This window comes from Fulmarus glacialis, unplaced genomic scaffold (assembly GCF_000690835.1).
Source record: "Fulmarus glacialis isolate BGI_N327 unplaced genomic scaffold, ASM69083v1 scaffold15331, whole genome shotgun sequence".
Lineage (NCBI taxonomy): Eukaryota > Metazoa > Chordata > Aves > Procellariiformes > Procellariidae > Fulmarus > Fulmarus glacialis.
In genome coordinates this window covers 113777-131739 of record NW_009192625.1, presented here as the reverse complement: position 1 = coordinate 131739, position 17963 = coordinate 113777, and the positions used below count along the sequence as shown (strand labels likewise).

At 35.8% G+C, this 17963-nt stretch overlaps 1 protein-coding gene across 1 annotated transcript in view; it reads left to right on the top strand.

The window, feature by feature from the left end:
* GLT1D1 (glycosyltransferase 1 domain containing 1) overlaps positions 1-17963 on the top strand; it is a gene marked incomplete at its 5' end in the record, with an annotated part of 55297 nt that overhangs the window by 3013 nt on the left and 34321 nt on the right. The window contains 3 exons of the mRNA XM_009587155.1: positions 4166-4314; positions 7854-7959; positions 13238-13289. Coding sequence (XP_009585450.1) covers positions 4166-4314; positions 7854-7959; positions 13238-13289 — 307 coding nt within the window. The remainder of the gene's footprint in view (positions 1-4165; positions 4315-7853; positions 7960-13237; positions 13290-17963) is intronic.

The window sequence follows — 17963 nt, the reverse complement described above, 5'->3', positions numbered from 1 at the left end:
TCCTGCTGTTGTTTGCGTGGCCATTCCCAGAGCCGGAAAGCTGCAAGGCAGGCGTTCATCCTCCACCTTTGGAACTGAGATGCAGTCATTTACATGGCCTGCACTTGATGTATGCTGCATCCCAACATGTTTTGCACGGCTAGACCTATTTATAAGGCAGGATTAAACTTTGCAGAGTTATTTTGTCCTTCCAAAGGAGAGTTACTGACTTCAGAACATAGAGACAGAAGGATTCTCTCCCCATTTTCGCTCACATTTTTAATTTCTGTTCTTATTCACAGTGGATTTTATTCATACTTCATTCATGCCAACACAATTTGTCTGTGTTGTTTAAAGGAGAAGCTTGAGAGAGAAATAAAATGAAGAATATTTTGCTTTAACAAGTATGAAAAAAATGAAGATAATTTACAAAGAAAACAGAAAAGATCAAGCAGGGTTTCAACTCATGTAGTTCGATCAACTTCAGTGGGAATTGCGAGTATTCAGCTCTGGCCGAGTTTCAGAAAAGGCAGTGGAAGTGACTCTGCTCACTTAATAAGCTTTGAATTGTGCTGTATAGATTTAACAGTAGTTGATGCATAGCTGCTTTACAGATAGATAATTAATATTTTTGGATGAAGCCTATTTTGTGCCATTCAAGAAGTGTCAATGTATATACCTACCAGGAACTTTTTGGAAATCAAACATTTTTTGTCTGCAAGTAATTCCATTGAAATATCAATTGAAAATTAGAACATAAATGTTTTTGAGAGGAAGACATCACAGAAAATAAAGCAAGTTTCAAAACTGTAATACTTTAGAAGCAAGCATACTTTTACGTCGCTTGTGTCTTAGCTTCAGCCATGCTGTGTTTGGAACTGTGAAACTGTTTCTGTACATGAAGACCTGTGAACTGCAGATTCAGGTTGAAGAAGGGAAGACTGCTAGCCAGGATAAGTGAGAAGTAGTGATCAATAATGTAGGAAATAAAAAATGAAACATTGTAAAACATCACCTGCTATTTCATAGTTGTGTTAGAGAAAAATGTTTTTCTATAGAAATCTTTAATAAAGTGAAAACATGTCAGAAAAGGTTTGTACCTTTTAGCAATATCTCTCTGCATACAGTATAGATCCAGAGCAGCCACTTACAGGTTTCATTTATAAACCTCATGATTTCCAAAGAGTGTAAAAAGTATAACACAAAAGATGAATTCCCTGAATACTAAAATCAGTGGGGCTGGGAAATATTTTGTCCAATATTCAGATGTGTATAAATATCACGGCGTAAGCAGTGATTAATACAATGTACTCTAAGAAATGATCTTTCAAACTGACTGAATGACTGAAGTTTTCCCCGTTTGGTTACTTCCTAGCAAAACACCCGAAATCTGGAATCTGACAGCCAATCTCCATTTTAGAAATACTTTTCTCCCCAAGTAGTGGCATTGGCTTCCAAGAGAGTTTCAGTAGAAGGGAAAGATACAGCAGAGCAAGGCAAATTCTGGATCCAAGCAACAATCACTGGTAGTTAAGACACTTACTTGGAAATTTATCTACCACATACAAAACTGTGATACAGAGAAAATGTACCTTTAGATTTAGCATTTTCAGGGTTGTCTTAGATTCACAGACAGCAGGAGACATGTTCATTTTTATTTTTCATTTGGAAAGTATTTGTTTATGAAATGGCAAAATAATGTGAATACACAGTTGCCAGGAGGAGAAAAGATAAGGGTAATGTATCTCTTCTGTCTTGGCTCGATTCAGGGACATCTGTGACTTCATAGACAGATCAGCCTTCAAAGAAATCTCCTGCAATAACTTTGGAGCACCCTCTTATCATGTCCCTTGATAACAGCGTATGTGTGAAAATCATAGTCTGTGGTTTTTTTGCTTATAAAGATGAAAAGTCGTTTAGAAAATACGAGAATATCACTGTAAATTTCAGTACTTAAATACTACCCAATAGCTCTACTTCTACACACATACATTTCCATATATGCATAATCTGAAGCCTGTGACTAATCATTATGAACTCAATGGTATGTTTATGGGATTAAGGCCTCTTTACATCTGGGAATTCAAATTATGCTGGGAATAATTTGATAATTTTTCCTTCTTAAGCTGTATGCAAATTTTTTACATGCTCCTGAGTCGTCATGTGTAGAAAAATAATAGCATTTATAGAGGTAAACCACAATTTATAAGCCTTTGGAACACTTGAGGGAGTCCCCCTCTATTTACTGCAGAAACAGCTGTCATTCAGCTGTGAGATTTGGAGCTGCGGAAACTCTGGAGGAAAGGAAAAGTATTCATTCCTAGTACATTAGAAAAAAAAAGATGCTTTAGATCGAAATTCCTAGCTGAGTTTCTTGATTCCTGATGTCCTGAGAGAATTATTTTCAAATTAATTGTAATATGCAAACATATTGCTTGTACATGATAGTGATTTATGGTAATTGGAATACTGATGGGAAAAAAATTCTTCTAGACTGTTTAATGAGCACCTGTGAAATTATGGAATGCATGCATGAGCATCCCGAGTATATGCCCAAGAGATTTTCTTTCCACAGCTGTGAGATTTGAGCATCATTATTTAGATATAAATTGAGAGCCTCTTTCAAAAGGCAAGCAGGTACTTGGTACAGGTTCATGGGGCAACTGATGTAAGTAATTGCTCAACAGTGTAAATAAGGAGCTTACAATCTGGCTGTATTTTATTATTTATTAGTACTTATTATAATTTATTGGTCTTTTTTCAAACGGTGAAGTTAAAAGTAAAATGAGTTTCTTTTTAGAATAGGAAGGAAGGAATACAGCACCATATGTTGTGCCAATGGAGGTCTGTCTGATATAGTGCTAATACATTCCTTCCAAGGCCTCAAGACATTTTACAACATTTTTAGCACCAATTTCTGCAGTAATGACTAACTTCTGCAGGACAGAAAATTACATTCCTTGGGAGGATATGAAATGATCAGGAAAGGAAAGAGCCGACATTATCCAAGAAACTATAGAGTTAGCAGGATTTTAATGCCAGAACAATTAATATGCTATGTGAAATAAATCAACTGGAACAATATGTAATAAGCAGAAAACATTCTTGTGGTCTTTTTGTAATATTGAAAACGTAAACATGGCATGTCAGCAGATACAGAATGTTGACTAGAATGTTGAATGTTGAATAGAATAGAATGTCAGCTTCTATAAAAACTGTGTATTTTCTCCTGTGTGTTTTTTGGCTGATGTCACTGGAGACATTGATAACTAATTCTGGTTTTGGTGGGAGGAGTTATGAGCCTAGTGTATAAAAGAAAAGACTAAAGCAAAGCTCACTGAAATGCCTAAAGTAAAGCTCCCTGTAATCAGTCAGTTTCTTGACTTTGGAAGTCTTTTAATCAATGTTTTAATATGAGGAACTACTGCATATAAAGATGAATGTGTAAGCTGACACTACAATAGGAGTGTTTTGTTTTGGTTTTGGTTTTTTTTTTTTTAGCAATTGAGATTTTTAAAAAAGACCATGAAAGTATTTGTGTAGTTACTTTTGTGTAGTTTTTTTTCTTATACTTCAGTTATCCTGTGTCTGTTTTACAAATGGGTAACTAAGATAAGAAGCAATTAAACCCACAATCAAACAGAAAGGGAATATAATTTCAACTCTCCAGTTTTATTTATGTATTCATTTTTTTGCACGTTCTGTATTTTTAATAGATTAATTAGCTGGATGTATTTGTGTTTTCTTCACTTAGTGGCCTTTCTCCAGAACAAGGATCTGAGAATCTCTAAGACCAAGGTCTAACACACTCCGTTCAAAAGGAGTCTTTTCAGCATTTTAAGCTGAAGCTCAATCAGGAAAGATCCTGATCATACTTCACTTCTGCTGATTTCCAAAGGTGGTGTTGATACTTGTGGGCTTGGGCCTTAAAATGGATGCAGATTATGTTGCTTGGCAGTGTGACTGTGGCTTCACAATGGTGAAGGTAACAAATGTTTTTGAGGAAAAAAAAAAAAACAACTTGTAAATAGCTCCATGGTTGCTTGAAGAAATAGCATAAAGGTGAATGTCCAAGAAAAAATTATTAAGGAAGAACATTTTGATTAAGCTTATTTAATGTACTGGCATGCCTACAACATTAATAGTATCTTTTTTTATTCTTTTTCTATTTGTTCCGATAATGAAGGAATCATCTTCATGCTGCAGGTCATATCTGTGTTCTTAAAGATGCTTTCATGTATGAAAGTCCAACTGAAATAGCAAATCTAACCTCCACAGACAAGTTTGATGCAGCCCTGGCCATTCATCTTTATAAAGGAGGCAGACTTCTGCAAGGTAATCCCCTTTCTATTTTGCAATAAAAATACCTTTTAAAAAGGCACTGAAAGAGAGGAGAATGAATACAAACAGTTATAAATGGCTATAAATGTATAAACCCATATGTATTTGAAGTGTAGTTATTCTGTTTATCCACTTCAACAAACATTCAGAAATGCTGAAAAACTTTCTCTGTGGGAGATCTGATCCAGAGAGGAGAAAACTAAATAAATGTACTTTTAAAGCACATAGTGCATTTCATAATTAAGTACTTTAACTACATTAAGACAAGAGCATTATATTAACATTAAGATACTTTCAGCAAATGTGTTCTTTCAGAGGACAATGGCTTGGCTAAGTACAGCTGAGGTCAAATAGAAGAAAGCAGAGAGACTAATTTGATTTTTCTGCTCAAAAATGAGTCAGGATTTTTTGGACATGAAATAACTTTGAGATGTCATTCTTGCCAGCTAAACTGTAGGAGACAGGATGTTATCAGATAAATAATAAAATTTTGTATTGTATCTAGCCATGTAGAACAAAATTTAGCCTGCCATTGATGATACACTAGGAGCACTGGCTTTCAAAATTACAGACACTGTCACCTACTGAAATTGTGTATATCCATTTTTGAGATCACATTCGTATTGTACAAATCTATTCACTTGGACAAAGGTACATAATTTGATACTTTCATCAGATCTCAGTATAAGCTGTGCTGTGCTAGTTTTCAGACTTCAGAAGTCCCCCAGCAATTTGTGCTGGTGGGCTTTCAGAAAGCCTGAATTATTCTGTCTGGCATGTTTGTGTATCTTTTGTTACAATGGAGCTCTGATTTCAGTGGGGATCCTAGAATACAAATAAAATAATTCTGTAAAATGATCTCTGCTAACATATGTATTAAGACTTCTCTTGTTGGAATATAGAGATGATTGTTTTTGTGACAATTGTTTTGGAGGAGCCTTAAGGAAGGTCTTAGAATTATCTCTTTTTTTCACTAAGGAACAAAAAATAAGGCTGGATTTTAAACGTTTACTGTAAAACTTTATTGCAGTTTTGACTTGCATAGCATTGCCTGAGTGCTGTTGCTATTAGCTTTTCAAAATCCCAAGTGACCTACAAAGCCTGATACCTGAATGATTTTCAGAAGCTCAGTAATTTAAATAAGTCAGAGTCACACTGTTCCAAAAAGCACCTCAATAACTGAAAGAAAAATAAAAAGAGAAATCTGTGAAAAGCAAGACAGTAAGTAGTATGATTGCTGGGATGATCCTAGTCAAAGTGTAAAAGTTATTGAAGGAAAAAAGTGATTCAGAGGACATTCCTGATTCTTGTAACATTTAATCTTTCCATACCATATATTAAGAAATACCTTAAAGAAGTTTAGTGATTACAGTCATATTACCAGTACTACCATACTACCAATCTTTTGGGCCTTATCCTGGAAACTTTGTTTACGTGATTGGGGATGTATGATCAACACGTGTAATAGATGACATAATAATTATTTACTTTTTTATTTATTAGAAAAGCAATATATATTTCATATTGTATTGCAGAAGGTCAGTCTCTTGAAGATTAGTGCTGTGGTGCTTTCATAGTGCACATTAATTCTGTTCACCTACAAACATTAGAATATAATATCTAAAAATGCCAAGGAAAGCCAGAATGGCAATTAGTCTTTCCTTCTTTTTGTTTGTTCTTTCATTTAGTAATGAGGAAATAAGCAATGCTAATAAATCCTCATCTTACAGCTCAATTTTCAAATATAAATATGAAACATATAGTAAGTTTTCCATCTTTATCAGCATACTTATTTCATTCCCCATTTGCTTTAAGATTTCCTTATTTGCTTGTTTTTAACCATGAATTTTAATTATGAGAGTTCACTGAATTTAACCTATAATTTCCCCCCCACCCCCTAAGACACTGTGGGTAGCTATAGAAAGTGTCACCAATAGTTTTCACAGCCATGAACATTGAAGGTCAGTTATATTATCTCTCAAAAGGAAGAACCTCCATCAACACAGTAATCTCTAGCACCCTGTGCATTGGTCCGCTGCTGAGGACAGTGTTGTCTACTGAGTCCTTGATCCCTCTCCCCTTCCATCTGATAGCAAAAGGGAAAAAACAGAGCATATTTTTGCCCTTTCTTGATACACAGTGCGTAGTGACAATACAGCCTAATTGCTTATTCTTGTTCATAGTCAGAAGGAAACCTTGGCTTTATCTGTTGCAGCTAACAGAAATCTGTAAAATCCACAAAATTGGTCACCTTAATGACAGGTTTTGTAGGCTGTCTTACTGGAGACTGTTTCTTTTGCAAAATTGCAGTCCCATTTGGAATTTAAAATTATGTTCTGCATGTAGTAATTAGCCACCATGAGGTTGTTATTTGTTAGCTTAATGTGGTGGTAAAACTGACCACTTAAGTCGTTTTCAGTGCTAAAACAATCAACAGTAAACATTATTGTCTGCTATCTTGATTAGTTTAAGGGGATAACATTACTGGTTAACTTGTTAGTTACTAAAAATAACCTGACTCCAATAAAAGAAATACTATTAGAAAGGAATCTTACACTACTATTGGCTTTTGTATTTTCATCTAGGTAGTCTTTGGCCGTGTCCATCCATGTAAGTGCAGCCACAGCTAGCATAGAAGTGCTACTCTACTCTGTTTTGGTGGCTTTACCCTTACGCAAATATGAATTTATTCTGATGCTGTGTATCAAAACTAGGCTTTTACCAGAGTGCAGACACCACTAGGATATATATGCTTTTGCTGGTACTCTGAAATTTTAATGTTGATAAGGTCTTGTGCACAGACTGTCCCCCAGCCAACATCCCTTCCCCTGCTCTTACTGTTCTGAGCACTGTAAGGCATTCTAAAACAACTTCCATAACTTAGGTGATCACAGAAGGTCTTGGAACAACCAACTATAAACACAGATCCATCTTTTGGGGTGGAATTAAGCAAAAAAATGGTTTTGTTGCAGGCTCACATATACTGCCTTATTTAATCTGGTGACCTTTTCCAATGGTGTGGCTCCATCGACATTTTTTGTAGCAGTAAAATTGGCTTTGGAAGTCAATATTTAAAAAAAAAAAAAAAATTTCAGTAACCAACTTTGCAGGATGGTCACCCAAACCACTGTACTGGAATGCTTGAGGGGGCAGTGAATGAGTGGCTGAGGCTAGATACCTGGGATCAAACTTTGCAATACTGCATCTTATTAAAATGTGAATAAAATATATATGCTGTTTGGTGGGCTGCCAAGTGTAGAAACTAATTGATTGTTTTTACTAAGCATGGAAAAGGCAAAGAAAATCTCATAGCTATACAACAGACTGACATGCTGTGAAAGTGCATAGTTATTGTATGGTTTTTTTCAGTGCCAAAAGCACAAAAATTCAAGTTTCTTCAGGCTTCTTTTTCAAAGGCTTTTGCTTACATATGTGATACAATATTATCAATATACTTTTTCACTTTTAATGTCCCCTTCTAGTCATTACCTTGACATGTTGGTCAACTTCTTATCGTAGTCATTGCTTTGCAGGTAGCAGAATTCCTTTTGGAATCATCTTTGGTGGGACGGATGTCAATGAAGATATCAAATGTGAAGAGAAACATCGGGTAATGGGAGCAGTGCTAGGAGAAGCCAGGTAAATGCGTGTGTGGAAGGTTTATGACAAGAAATCGCGTTTTTGTAACGTCAGATCTTTTAGGAACTGTTCCATAAACGCTTGGAAGCACTGGGAGATGTGTAGGCCAGCAGACAACAGGCAGACTACTTGCAATCCCTATGATCTCTGCATATTATTTTATGATTCAGTGATGGAAGTAGAACAGTTTCTTCATAAAATATAGTCTATATGCAGTCTATTCATTTTATATTTCCTCTGTTACAATCGTTTCATCATATTTGTCCATGTAAGAGTTGGCAGAGGTAGTGCTGAAACTTGGTCTCTTGGGCTATGAATTCTCAAAAAGACTCAAATCCTATTAAAAGGAAATCTTGTGCTCCTGCTAACTAATCCTGTGCTTTGTCTATTGAATCATAACTGTTTTCTAGAATAATAGAACTATGCATGTGATGAGGATATAAAATGCTAAGGCAGGTAAAAGAAATGAGAGGAATAATAGCAAGAATACTTAACCTGGGATTTGGCAGCATATTGCTCTGTAGAATAATCTACTTTATGGGTAGACATTATAAAGACAGCCTTTGATGGTTAGTATAACTGTGGACTGTAGCAACTTGACTGTGGTTTATTTGACGTGTTTGTAATGGATACAATTTTATGCAATGAAGTTTTCATTTCATACCAAAATTATTTAGACTTTGCAGATATTCAGGTAAAGAAATGCACATCTAAGCATCTGCAACAATACCATACAGTTCTCATTTGTACAGAACTATCCTGGCCATGAAATTACTGATGTTTGGTATTTAAATAGTGAATCTTTAGTAGTGGAGGTGGTTAATGGTGAGTTAGTGGTGGAGGTATGAATAGTCTCATTAAATCTTACTGTAGTAGTATTATTAGCCTAAACAAGGTGGGACCCCGTTTGCCAAGGACCTGTGCCAGAAGTGCTAGATGTTGCTCCAAGTTGTTTTTTTTAAAACCTCTGTTTCTTAGTAAATTCTGGTTTATGTTACATATATTCAAACATATAAAATATTCTGTATTGGAACTAACATATTTTATGCATTAAGTGCTATCTCTACATACAGACCAAGGTGCCCAGCAGTTTGACTTAAGTGAAACAACAACTGAAAATAACTGGCATTTGTCCTGTTGCATCACAGAATCAAACCTCTTCTCGGAGGCCTGGCATTTAGCTTGTTGACAGAGTGCTTGATTGAAAAGCAGGTGATTCAAGTATAAAGAGCTTTTGTTCTTTTTTCCTGCTAATGTGATCCTTTCTCTAGATACATGAACAAAGAAGCAGAGACGGAAAAGTCTTTAAGCAAATTCTCTCAATTTTTTAGGTGAATTGACAAGGCAGTATTTTCAGGGTTTTTTAAAGTCCAGAAAAGTTCCAGTGACATGTCAGTGTAGTCATCAAATGTAGTTCAAGAACTGATCAGAAATCAGAGAAAATTACTAAAACCAAAAAGGTTTTTGCAGCATTCCTCATTGTTTCAACATCCCCAGAAAAGAAGTTTCCTTCTGCTTGATCCAAAGGTCTGTTGACTTCAACAGTGTTTGATCATGTCCATGGTGGGCCATTAAGCCCTTTTCTTATTGGAAACTAAAGCATTTTATGTATGTAAAGCTTCCAGTGGATGAAATCAATTTAATAGATAGCTTAAGTCTTGTCAAGATAGAAGCTAAGGTTGTCACTTCATATGTAGCCAGCATAATAGCTCACTGATGGCAGGGATGGCTCTACTGCTACCTCTCTTTCTCTCCTTCTCCTTTCTCTTGCTTGTGGCTCTGTGGTCCACCCTTCCTTGTGCCAGGATTGGACTGGTTTCTGAGCAGGTTTAACTCACTAAATGGCGTAAAATTGGCTTTTTTTTTTCTGGGTTAGTTTTCTACCCCTTTATTAAGAAAAAGTCAGGTTGTGTAAGGATACGAGAAGGATGTCTTTTTGGTAGCAGTAAGTTGCTACAGCAGGTCACTCATGGAACTATACTGTGCCTGAGCTTCTGGTGACTTGAGTACTCTGAAGAGTCATCACTCCAGAATTGAGCTCTGCATAAGAGAAGGGATCCCTGAGTGTACAGGGTGAGATAAAATTTAAGCATCTGGAACGTCTTATCAAATCCAGAGGTAGTGCTTGCATACTTACTCTAGGAGAGCTTAAATACCTTGCTGAACAGAGCTTGCTCAGGATACTGTCTCTGTTCATTTATCACAGCATTCTAGCTAAGACAGGTAACTACAGTGGTTCAGGTACGGCAGTATGGATTTTGGTTCATGTTAGCAATGAGGAAATGCATACAGAATCTGCAGCAGGCTTATATGTCGTAGTTTTATCTTTGCTAATACCACTATATGTTCTAGCTACTATTAGCTAACTTAACACTGGCATAGATACGCTGTTCTGTGTAGAGTGCCCTATAAAATGTGGTAGGTAAACAGATTTTAAAGACAGCACTTAATCACGCTCATTGAAAAATCATTAGGGCATGTTCTTATATCTTAGCGTGAATTGTAGTTGAAAAGCAACTTAAGGCCCCATTCAAGACAAAATTTATATACTTGTTTACTTTTATTACCAAATAGTCAGAAGTTATTCTTTAAACAGGTCTGAAGGAAGAGAAAAGAGAGATCTAATGTGTCAGTTAAATTTCAGCACTGCACAAAATGAAAAGTATACAGAACCAGAATCTCTGAGTGTGTCCATTTGATCCAGTTCTGTGTTTAAAATACGATCTGTCACAAATATAGCTAATATAGCTTATGCAAAAACTGTGCTTTACTGAGTGTTTTTTTTTAATGATAATTAGTTTAGTAACTTGGATTTGCTATGATGTTTCAAAATATATTACTGCATCTTTATGCAGTTCATAATATTTTCTCTGCTACAAGAAAAGCAATGCAGTTTTCTGGAAGTTACTCTGAATGGATCTCTTCTCCAGTATTATCACTAGTATTATTCATTTCATAGTTATTAAAAGAAGCATTGATTTTTTTTTTTCTGTATTGATTGCAGGGTTCTAAGCAGAAAGTACCATGAAGTAGATTACTTGTCCAGTACAATGTACCACCACATTCCATAAAACAAAGTATTGAACACTGTCTAGCTTTATAATCAGAGTTTCATTTTTAATCAAATTCCTCTAAATGGCAGTTGTACTCCTCTAGGGTATTTTTTTCTATTGAACAGTATTTTGTAGACTTAGGAGCAACAGTTTTTTCTGCTTGTTAGTGTGATGTATTGAAAGTATAATTGCAAAAACTGGAAAGGGAGCATGTGCAACTTGACAAAACAAGCATTTGCAAAGGCTTCAATAACCTTAAAGCTGTCAAATTGTGTATGTGAAATTCATTGTAGTACCATAAAGCAGATACTACAAAACAAATGTATGGGAATAAGGTTTGTTTCTATAAACAAAAGTAGGAGTTATAATTCAGCATTTATGTGACTTCTAATGAAAGGTTGTGATTTCGTGTCCTCAAATTATAACATAACGTCTCCAATGGAAAAGCACTGTTCTGGTTGTGACTTAGCGATGTGCTTCATCTCTGACCATTGAGATGTCATAGGGTTGGCTCAGGACAGAAAGATTACATTAATTCTATGAAAAAGAAACACCGAATCATAAGTGTAATATGTGATAACCTCTGTTTTATATTCAATGCCTATAAAAGCAATTAAAAAAAAAGGAATTTTGCTGAGGAGACACATTATGTCTCATATGAAGGAGGCGTTCAAACATTTCTATTCCACAGGACTGATAGTCTTCAGAAATGGTCCCACTTGTGGTTCCAGTTAACACTAAAGTTCCATTTAAGAACAGTCAAAGCATGTGTTTATATTTCATCACAACTTAAAAGCTACATTAAAGCCCAACATGTTTTTAGGATCTCTTCTGAACAGGAATTCTTTATTAATTCTGACTCCATAAAAACATCTCATATGACTTTTTGGTATTACACCAAGCTCCCAGTAAGAATAACTTACTTATCTAATATGTTTAGAAATTGGACTTCTGTGGCTGAAGTCTCTCTGTAATGAGACACCCAAAAATGAAAACTGTTCATGTAAATGCTGGTTTTAAATGGTCTCTGACATAGCTCTTCTGTTATGTGGAATGATAGTGGACTACATACATTTCTCAAAGGCACATAAGTAGTAGTCCAGATGAGCCACTATAAAGAGCCATAAGAGAAAAAGTGGAAGTAAGCTTGGGAATAGAATTCTCTTCTCCCTCCCAGATGAAAACCCTAGCCATTAAGTTATTCAAGTACACTTTTGTTTGTTTGTTCTTACTTTGGCATTATGATTTATATACATTACAGAGGAGGAGTAGATGGTGTTCATATACTATTCTACAATTCATTCATTTAAATGCCCTTCTCATAACAAAGAAAAGTCTTATCCAGAGTACAGTCAAAATGCCCTTCTATCAGTATTATGTCTGGCTAGTGTAATGGTCTCTTTGCCTGAAACGATGACTGTGGTAAATCTCATTTCTGGGCACCCAATTCTTCCCTATTTGTTATAAAGGAATATCAGGTGTCTAACTCAGCAATGCAAATTTCATCTCCACTGCAGATGCCGAACATTCAGAGCTACAGAGCTGAGTGTCCCAAGTCTGTGAGATTCCAGAGTTGAAGCCCAGTCACTGGATCATCTTTCTTCTTTTTCAGTTTATTTAATTCTGATATTTTTCCTGAAGAATAACATTTTGGTCTCTCAGATGTTTGTTACTCATTGACAGCTTTGACTACTTAGAAATAAGGAGAGGACATTGGGGAAAGCTTTAAAAAAATCCATCTGCTCATTTGAACTAAACTCAATTGCAATGAGTTGCAAATAGTGGGACTGGGTATTGCCAAACAACAACAGTATGAAACTAGCTGGACTTAAGATCCCCTCTTACCTAGCTTTCTGGTTGTGAAGAGGGCTATTGCAACTTGCAGTGATGTAGAAACAGGAAATGCTAACTCACTACTGAAACTGTATATATTAATCTAGATAAACTGGGAGATGTTCCCATTATTTGGGTTTTCTCTTACTTTAAGAAATCCTCACTTTAACTCCTCAAGAGGTCTAAGTTGTAAAGCCTGAAAAGATACCATTTGTTTAACCAGTATTTTCTGGTAAAACAAATAGAAAGCCTGCTTTCTGTCTTTCCGTCTGTAATCATTTTTGTAAGCCTCTGCTTTTGTTCTTATAAAGATTTTTTCTGAAGTACTTTTCTGGTTTTATGTTTAAACACTTTAAGCAGATGATCCCAAATATTTTTGTCCATTTAACTAGGTTTGCAGTGGCTTTCACGGTGAAAATGAAGGAACTGGCAGCAGCAGAGTGGGTATGTTTACATGATGATGGTGATGCTTATAGTATTAGCAACTATGCGTTCTCCTAAAATGTTTTCTAAATAATGCTAGAGAATTGAAATAATCTTCATATTCTCTATTCCTGTTTTTCCTTTCAGAGAAAGCATTTTTTATTTACGTACTTCGAGAGGTCAAATAGATCTGGCATTTAAAAGCTGTTTAGTATTTGAAAAGAGTATACAGCAGTTTAGGAGGTGCTTCTCTGTAACATTTAAAACTAATCATTGCTGTTGTTATCAGGTCTCTCTTGGTGCCATATGCATATATTGTTTCTTTTTGCATCATTTAATAAACTTCTTCATGTTGCCAAAATTCCACTAAACAGCTTTACTTGCAATAAAGAATTTGGAAGAATAATTTGAAAATACTTGTTTTGTCAACACTGGAAATAGAATGAACTTCTTAAGGTGAGCTGCAGAGGTAAAATTGAAGTTATGCTAAGCCCAGCAATATGTGATATACAGCCCTGTTGACCAGGCCTTGAGGGATATATAGCACATAAATAACACTTAACTTTCTTAAAACTCATCTCTCCTTCTGAAAACAAAACAAAACACACTCTGCTGAATGATATATGGAAAAATACTAATAAAATTATTTTCATTCAACAGTAGAGTGGTTAAATACATTTGGCAATGTATTTGAAGGAGATTATTTAGTCAGCAAAAAACTGGGAGGAATAATGGTTCGTTCTCTTTCTCTTCATTTAGTAGGTACCATTGCATCTGCTGTATTGCAAGTCTACTTCAGACATTCAGTGCAATTATTTTTAGTATCTGATGCTCCTGTTTGAAAATAGACTGGGTCAACATTTTCACCCTTACGTGGTTGACTTGATGGCAGATTGCCAGTGGAGAAAATTGAGACAAATCCTTGAAGTAGACAGTGCTCAATCCTGGTTTCTGAAGAGCAGAGGAAGACCATAAAGAGCTGCCAGTCATTTGAGTACAAGGAGTGCTTTTGGATAGCCTCAGGCTGCACTGGTGACCTGTGAAAAACTCCACACCAGGCAGCAGGGCTTGCTGATCTAGCTTGTTAGCCCAGCTGATTTTCTGTGCAAGGTTAGCTTTCCAGCTAACTTGTTGGCTAAAGACTTGTACTGGATCACAGAGAACTGCAATGAGCACCGGATCCAGTGAAGGGTAAGCAGTGACTATTTGGCTGACAGTAAGGGGCAACACACTAGGATAAAAAGAGCAAGGCAGGACTACCCTCTTCCAGCTGCAGCAAGCTGTTAGCTCCACTCACCTCATCTTGAGAAACATCAGCTGAAGCTGAACAATAAGTGCAAGAAGTAGAAACTAACTGCTTGGTATCTCTTCAGTTCTAATTTGCATCATGATATAATAATTAATACACCCTTGCCTAAAAAATATCACAACAGAACAATTTAATATTCAATACTTTGTTTCAGCATGAATTGATTTTTTTAAATCTATTTGCATTAAAAGGATACATGAGCAGACATAGGATCTGGTATTTACATTACAAATATAACTTGGTTTTAATAGTTACTACAATGAACTTCATGATGGGTAAACATGAAAGGGCACAGCTTCTGTTATAGATCTTATGCAAGAAAAAGACAAAAGTAGCAGAGTATAAGGAGGAGAAACAAACTTGAACTGTGAAATCCTTTTGAAATCAGCATCTCTAATGTTTTTAAGTACTTAACTTTGATCAATTTTACCTAAACACCTTTGTGCTCCGGGCCTATGAGACTCACTCATTGTTTTGGAGAAGGTCTGTGGCAGACAGGGAACTGGAGGCAAGTCTGTCCAGTCCTAAACTGAAATACCACCTGCTGACCCGTGTCTTAAATGCTGGGGTTTTGAGTTCTTTTTCTAGCTGTATCTTCATATAAAGGGTGAAAGCAAACATTTACTTTCAAACAGTGAAGAATATGAATACATATTTCCATACCTAGGTCACAGAATATTAACACTTTTTACGTATTAACTCACACTAATGTGAACTGCATTATTGCTCTAATGTGTGCTTTATTAGTTAGACAGTCAATTAAGAATTTAAATTATGAACATGTAAGCAATGGCACTGTGCTCAAGGGCTGTATCTTCCAACAAATTCTTTTCTATTACATTGGATAAATTATCTTTAATTATGAAGTACATAATACAGCATTTGTAATAATCTGTATTCCAAGTGAGTTTGAAATACTGTAAAAGATCTTGTGCTTATGGTCAGTGTTTTATTTCAGTAGTGTAAAACTGGTGCATAAGAATTACCTAAGCCAGTTTTATTAGCATTCAATTTCATTTTTCCATTCTCCTCAAGACCATTTAAAATAAAGAACATAACAGAAAATTGATCTATAAAGTGTGAATACATCTGTACGCCCTGTTACACAGTATTCCTGCTATTTTCTTCTTGATGATCCAAGCCCTGGCAGGATTATATTTACTCAGCGTAAGCCATTAAAGGTCCAGCAGAGCGTGAAACCAGATGCTTAACTTAAGCTTATTTTTGAAATTTAGTGGTTTTAGGGAACTAAAAGCCTATCTTCACCCACCAGATTTTGAGGCAGAACTGTGCAGTATGTCAGCTATGGAGGCAAGGCTGGCTTAAGCTGCCCTCTGCCCCATCTGCTTTTTTCCACCTTCTGTTTTGCTGCATCTATGTCCTAGCTCGGAATTTCAGCTATCCCACTTGTCCGGCAATTTTAAATTCTGAAGTTGGCCTCCAGCTTGCAATGCCATCTCCATTGTTTGCAAGGCTTTTTTTAGGATTGGAAGATCTGGTATAATTTAAAATGCTACTTACTCATAGGTAAGAGAAGGACGAAAAAATGTTAAGTAATAAAATAACGTATTAAACAATTTCTTCTTATTTTTAAATGCTTTGAACACAAAAGTTCATATAGCTTTTGAAAGATAAACTCTATAGAATATCCTTAGTCTTCCACTGTAGTGTAAACAGTGGTTTTTTTCCCCCACTTCATTTATGTTTGGATTTGCTGCTTGTTCATGTAGTTTTTGTGACTTAGTTAATTCACTCTCATTCTCAGAAACCACTTGCTTCCCATTTGTGAACCACTTGTTGATGACTATTCACTTTTTTAATGACCTCTTTTCTGTCCATTTCTATTTCCAGTTCATTTTGAATAACTAAAATAGACTGTTGTGACTGGGCAATGGACTGGAGGGGCAGTCACATAGCGGTGATAGGGGAAAAACAAAATGTTTGCAAGTAAAGAAGCAGCCAAGGAAACAATTTTTTTTTTTAATTTCCTGAGCTGACTTGTTTGGGAATTGGTTGCTTAACAGTTTGTTTCTCTATTAATTCTTGTTCTCCAAGTACAAGTTCTCTTCCTGCCTTCAAGTCATTATCCTGCAGGTGTGATTTCACAATCTGCTAAAGATGGGGTAGGGGTGGGAGAGGAGAAGGGAAGACTAATGTGCAGCTTGACCTGATGCACTGGTATACGTGATGCTCTGCCTTGGTTAACTCTGGCTATGTTATTCCAACAACTTTCCACTTTAAGAGGCAAGTCTGCATAGCAATATTTAGCTTGCAAAGTTCAGCAGTGTGTCCCACCGTTCAAAAGTGGAATGGTTGGAGGGGCAATCTAGTAGTCCTTTTTCCATCTGCACTTTAGAAAGAGCCATGGCAGGCAAATAGTCAGTGACTCAGAGAGTCGCAGCCTGCTAGGACTGTGCCTCTCTACGTAATGAAATTGGCACCAAAAAGGAGGCAAGATTTCGTCTCAAGATAGGAAGGACTGGTGCTCTAAAGAAGGTTGGTTGTTTCTGGATGCTATGATGCTGAAATAAGCAATAGCCTTAGTGGAAGTGCTTGAAAGAATGTAATTTCAAACTGAAACATTCAAGGTAATATTGAGCAAATCTATTGGAGACTACACCAATTGAGTAATACCTTCCTCAGCTTACTCCTTTACAGGCATTGCAACCAGTGCTTTTAAAACAACTAGGAATTGTCTGAATGGAAAGCTTTGCACTAACACTTCGAGCTCAAAAAACTCTGCTTGTTTGCTGGGGAGTGGTGGTTTTTTGGTTTTGGGGTTTTTTTCAATGTGGAAAGATCCCAAGAATATTTTGACGTTTTTGTGGAAAAAAATGTTTTCCACAAATTCATGGTTGGAGTTATAGAAAGATATTGAAATAAGAACTTGCTTATTTAATCACCTAAATTAAATAACTAGCATAGTAGCACTTCAAGAGTAACTTTGGAAATGTAGTAATTACCTCTTTTACTACAGCTATTTTAAAATAATTTCTTATGCAATTTTTATTTGGGAATATTCTGCAATAACTACTACTGGCCAGTTTTCCTGTGTAGACAAGTCTACATATATTTGACAGCAGTTTTTGAAAAGGTTAGAGGTAAATGGAGTTTGTTTCATGCCTGATGTGTTTAAAAATTCTATTATGGATAAATGTAGACTATGGTTTCAAAACCAGCTATAATTTTTCTTTCAAGACTAGTATTTTTGGGGAACTAGGGCTGTTCTGTAGTTGAAAATCTTTTTATTCTAGGGAAATATTTAATTTTCTACGCAATAAGCAGGTTAATGATTATGAGAGAGGATACAGAGATAAACTAAAAATATGTTTGTACTAACTTGGTAATTGTGTTAACTGCAAAATTGATTCATTGATACTGTAAAT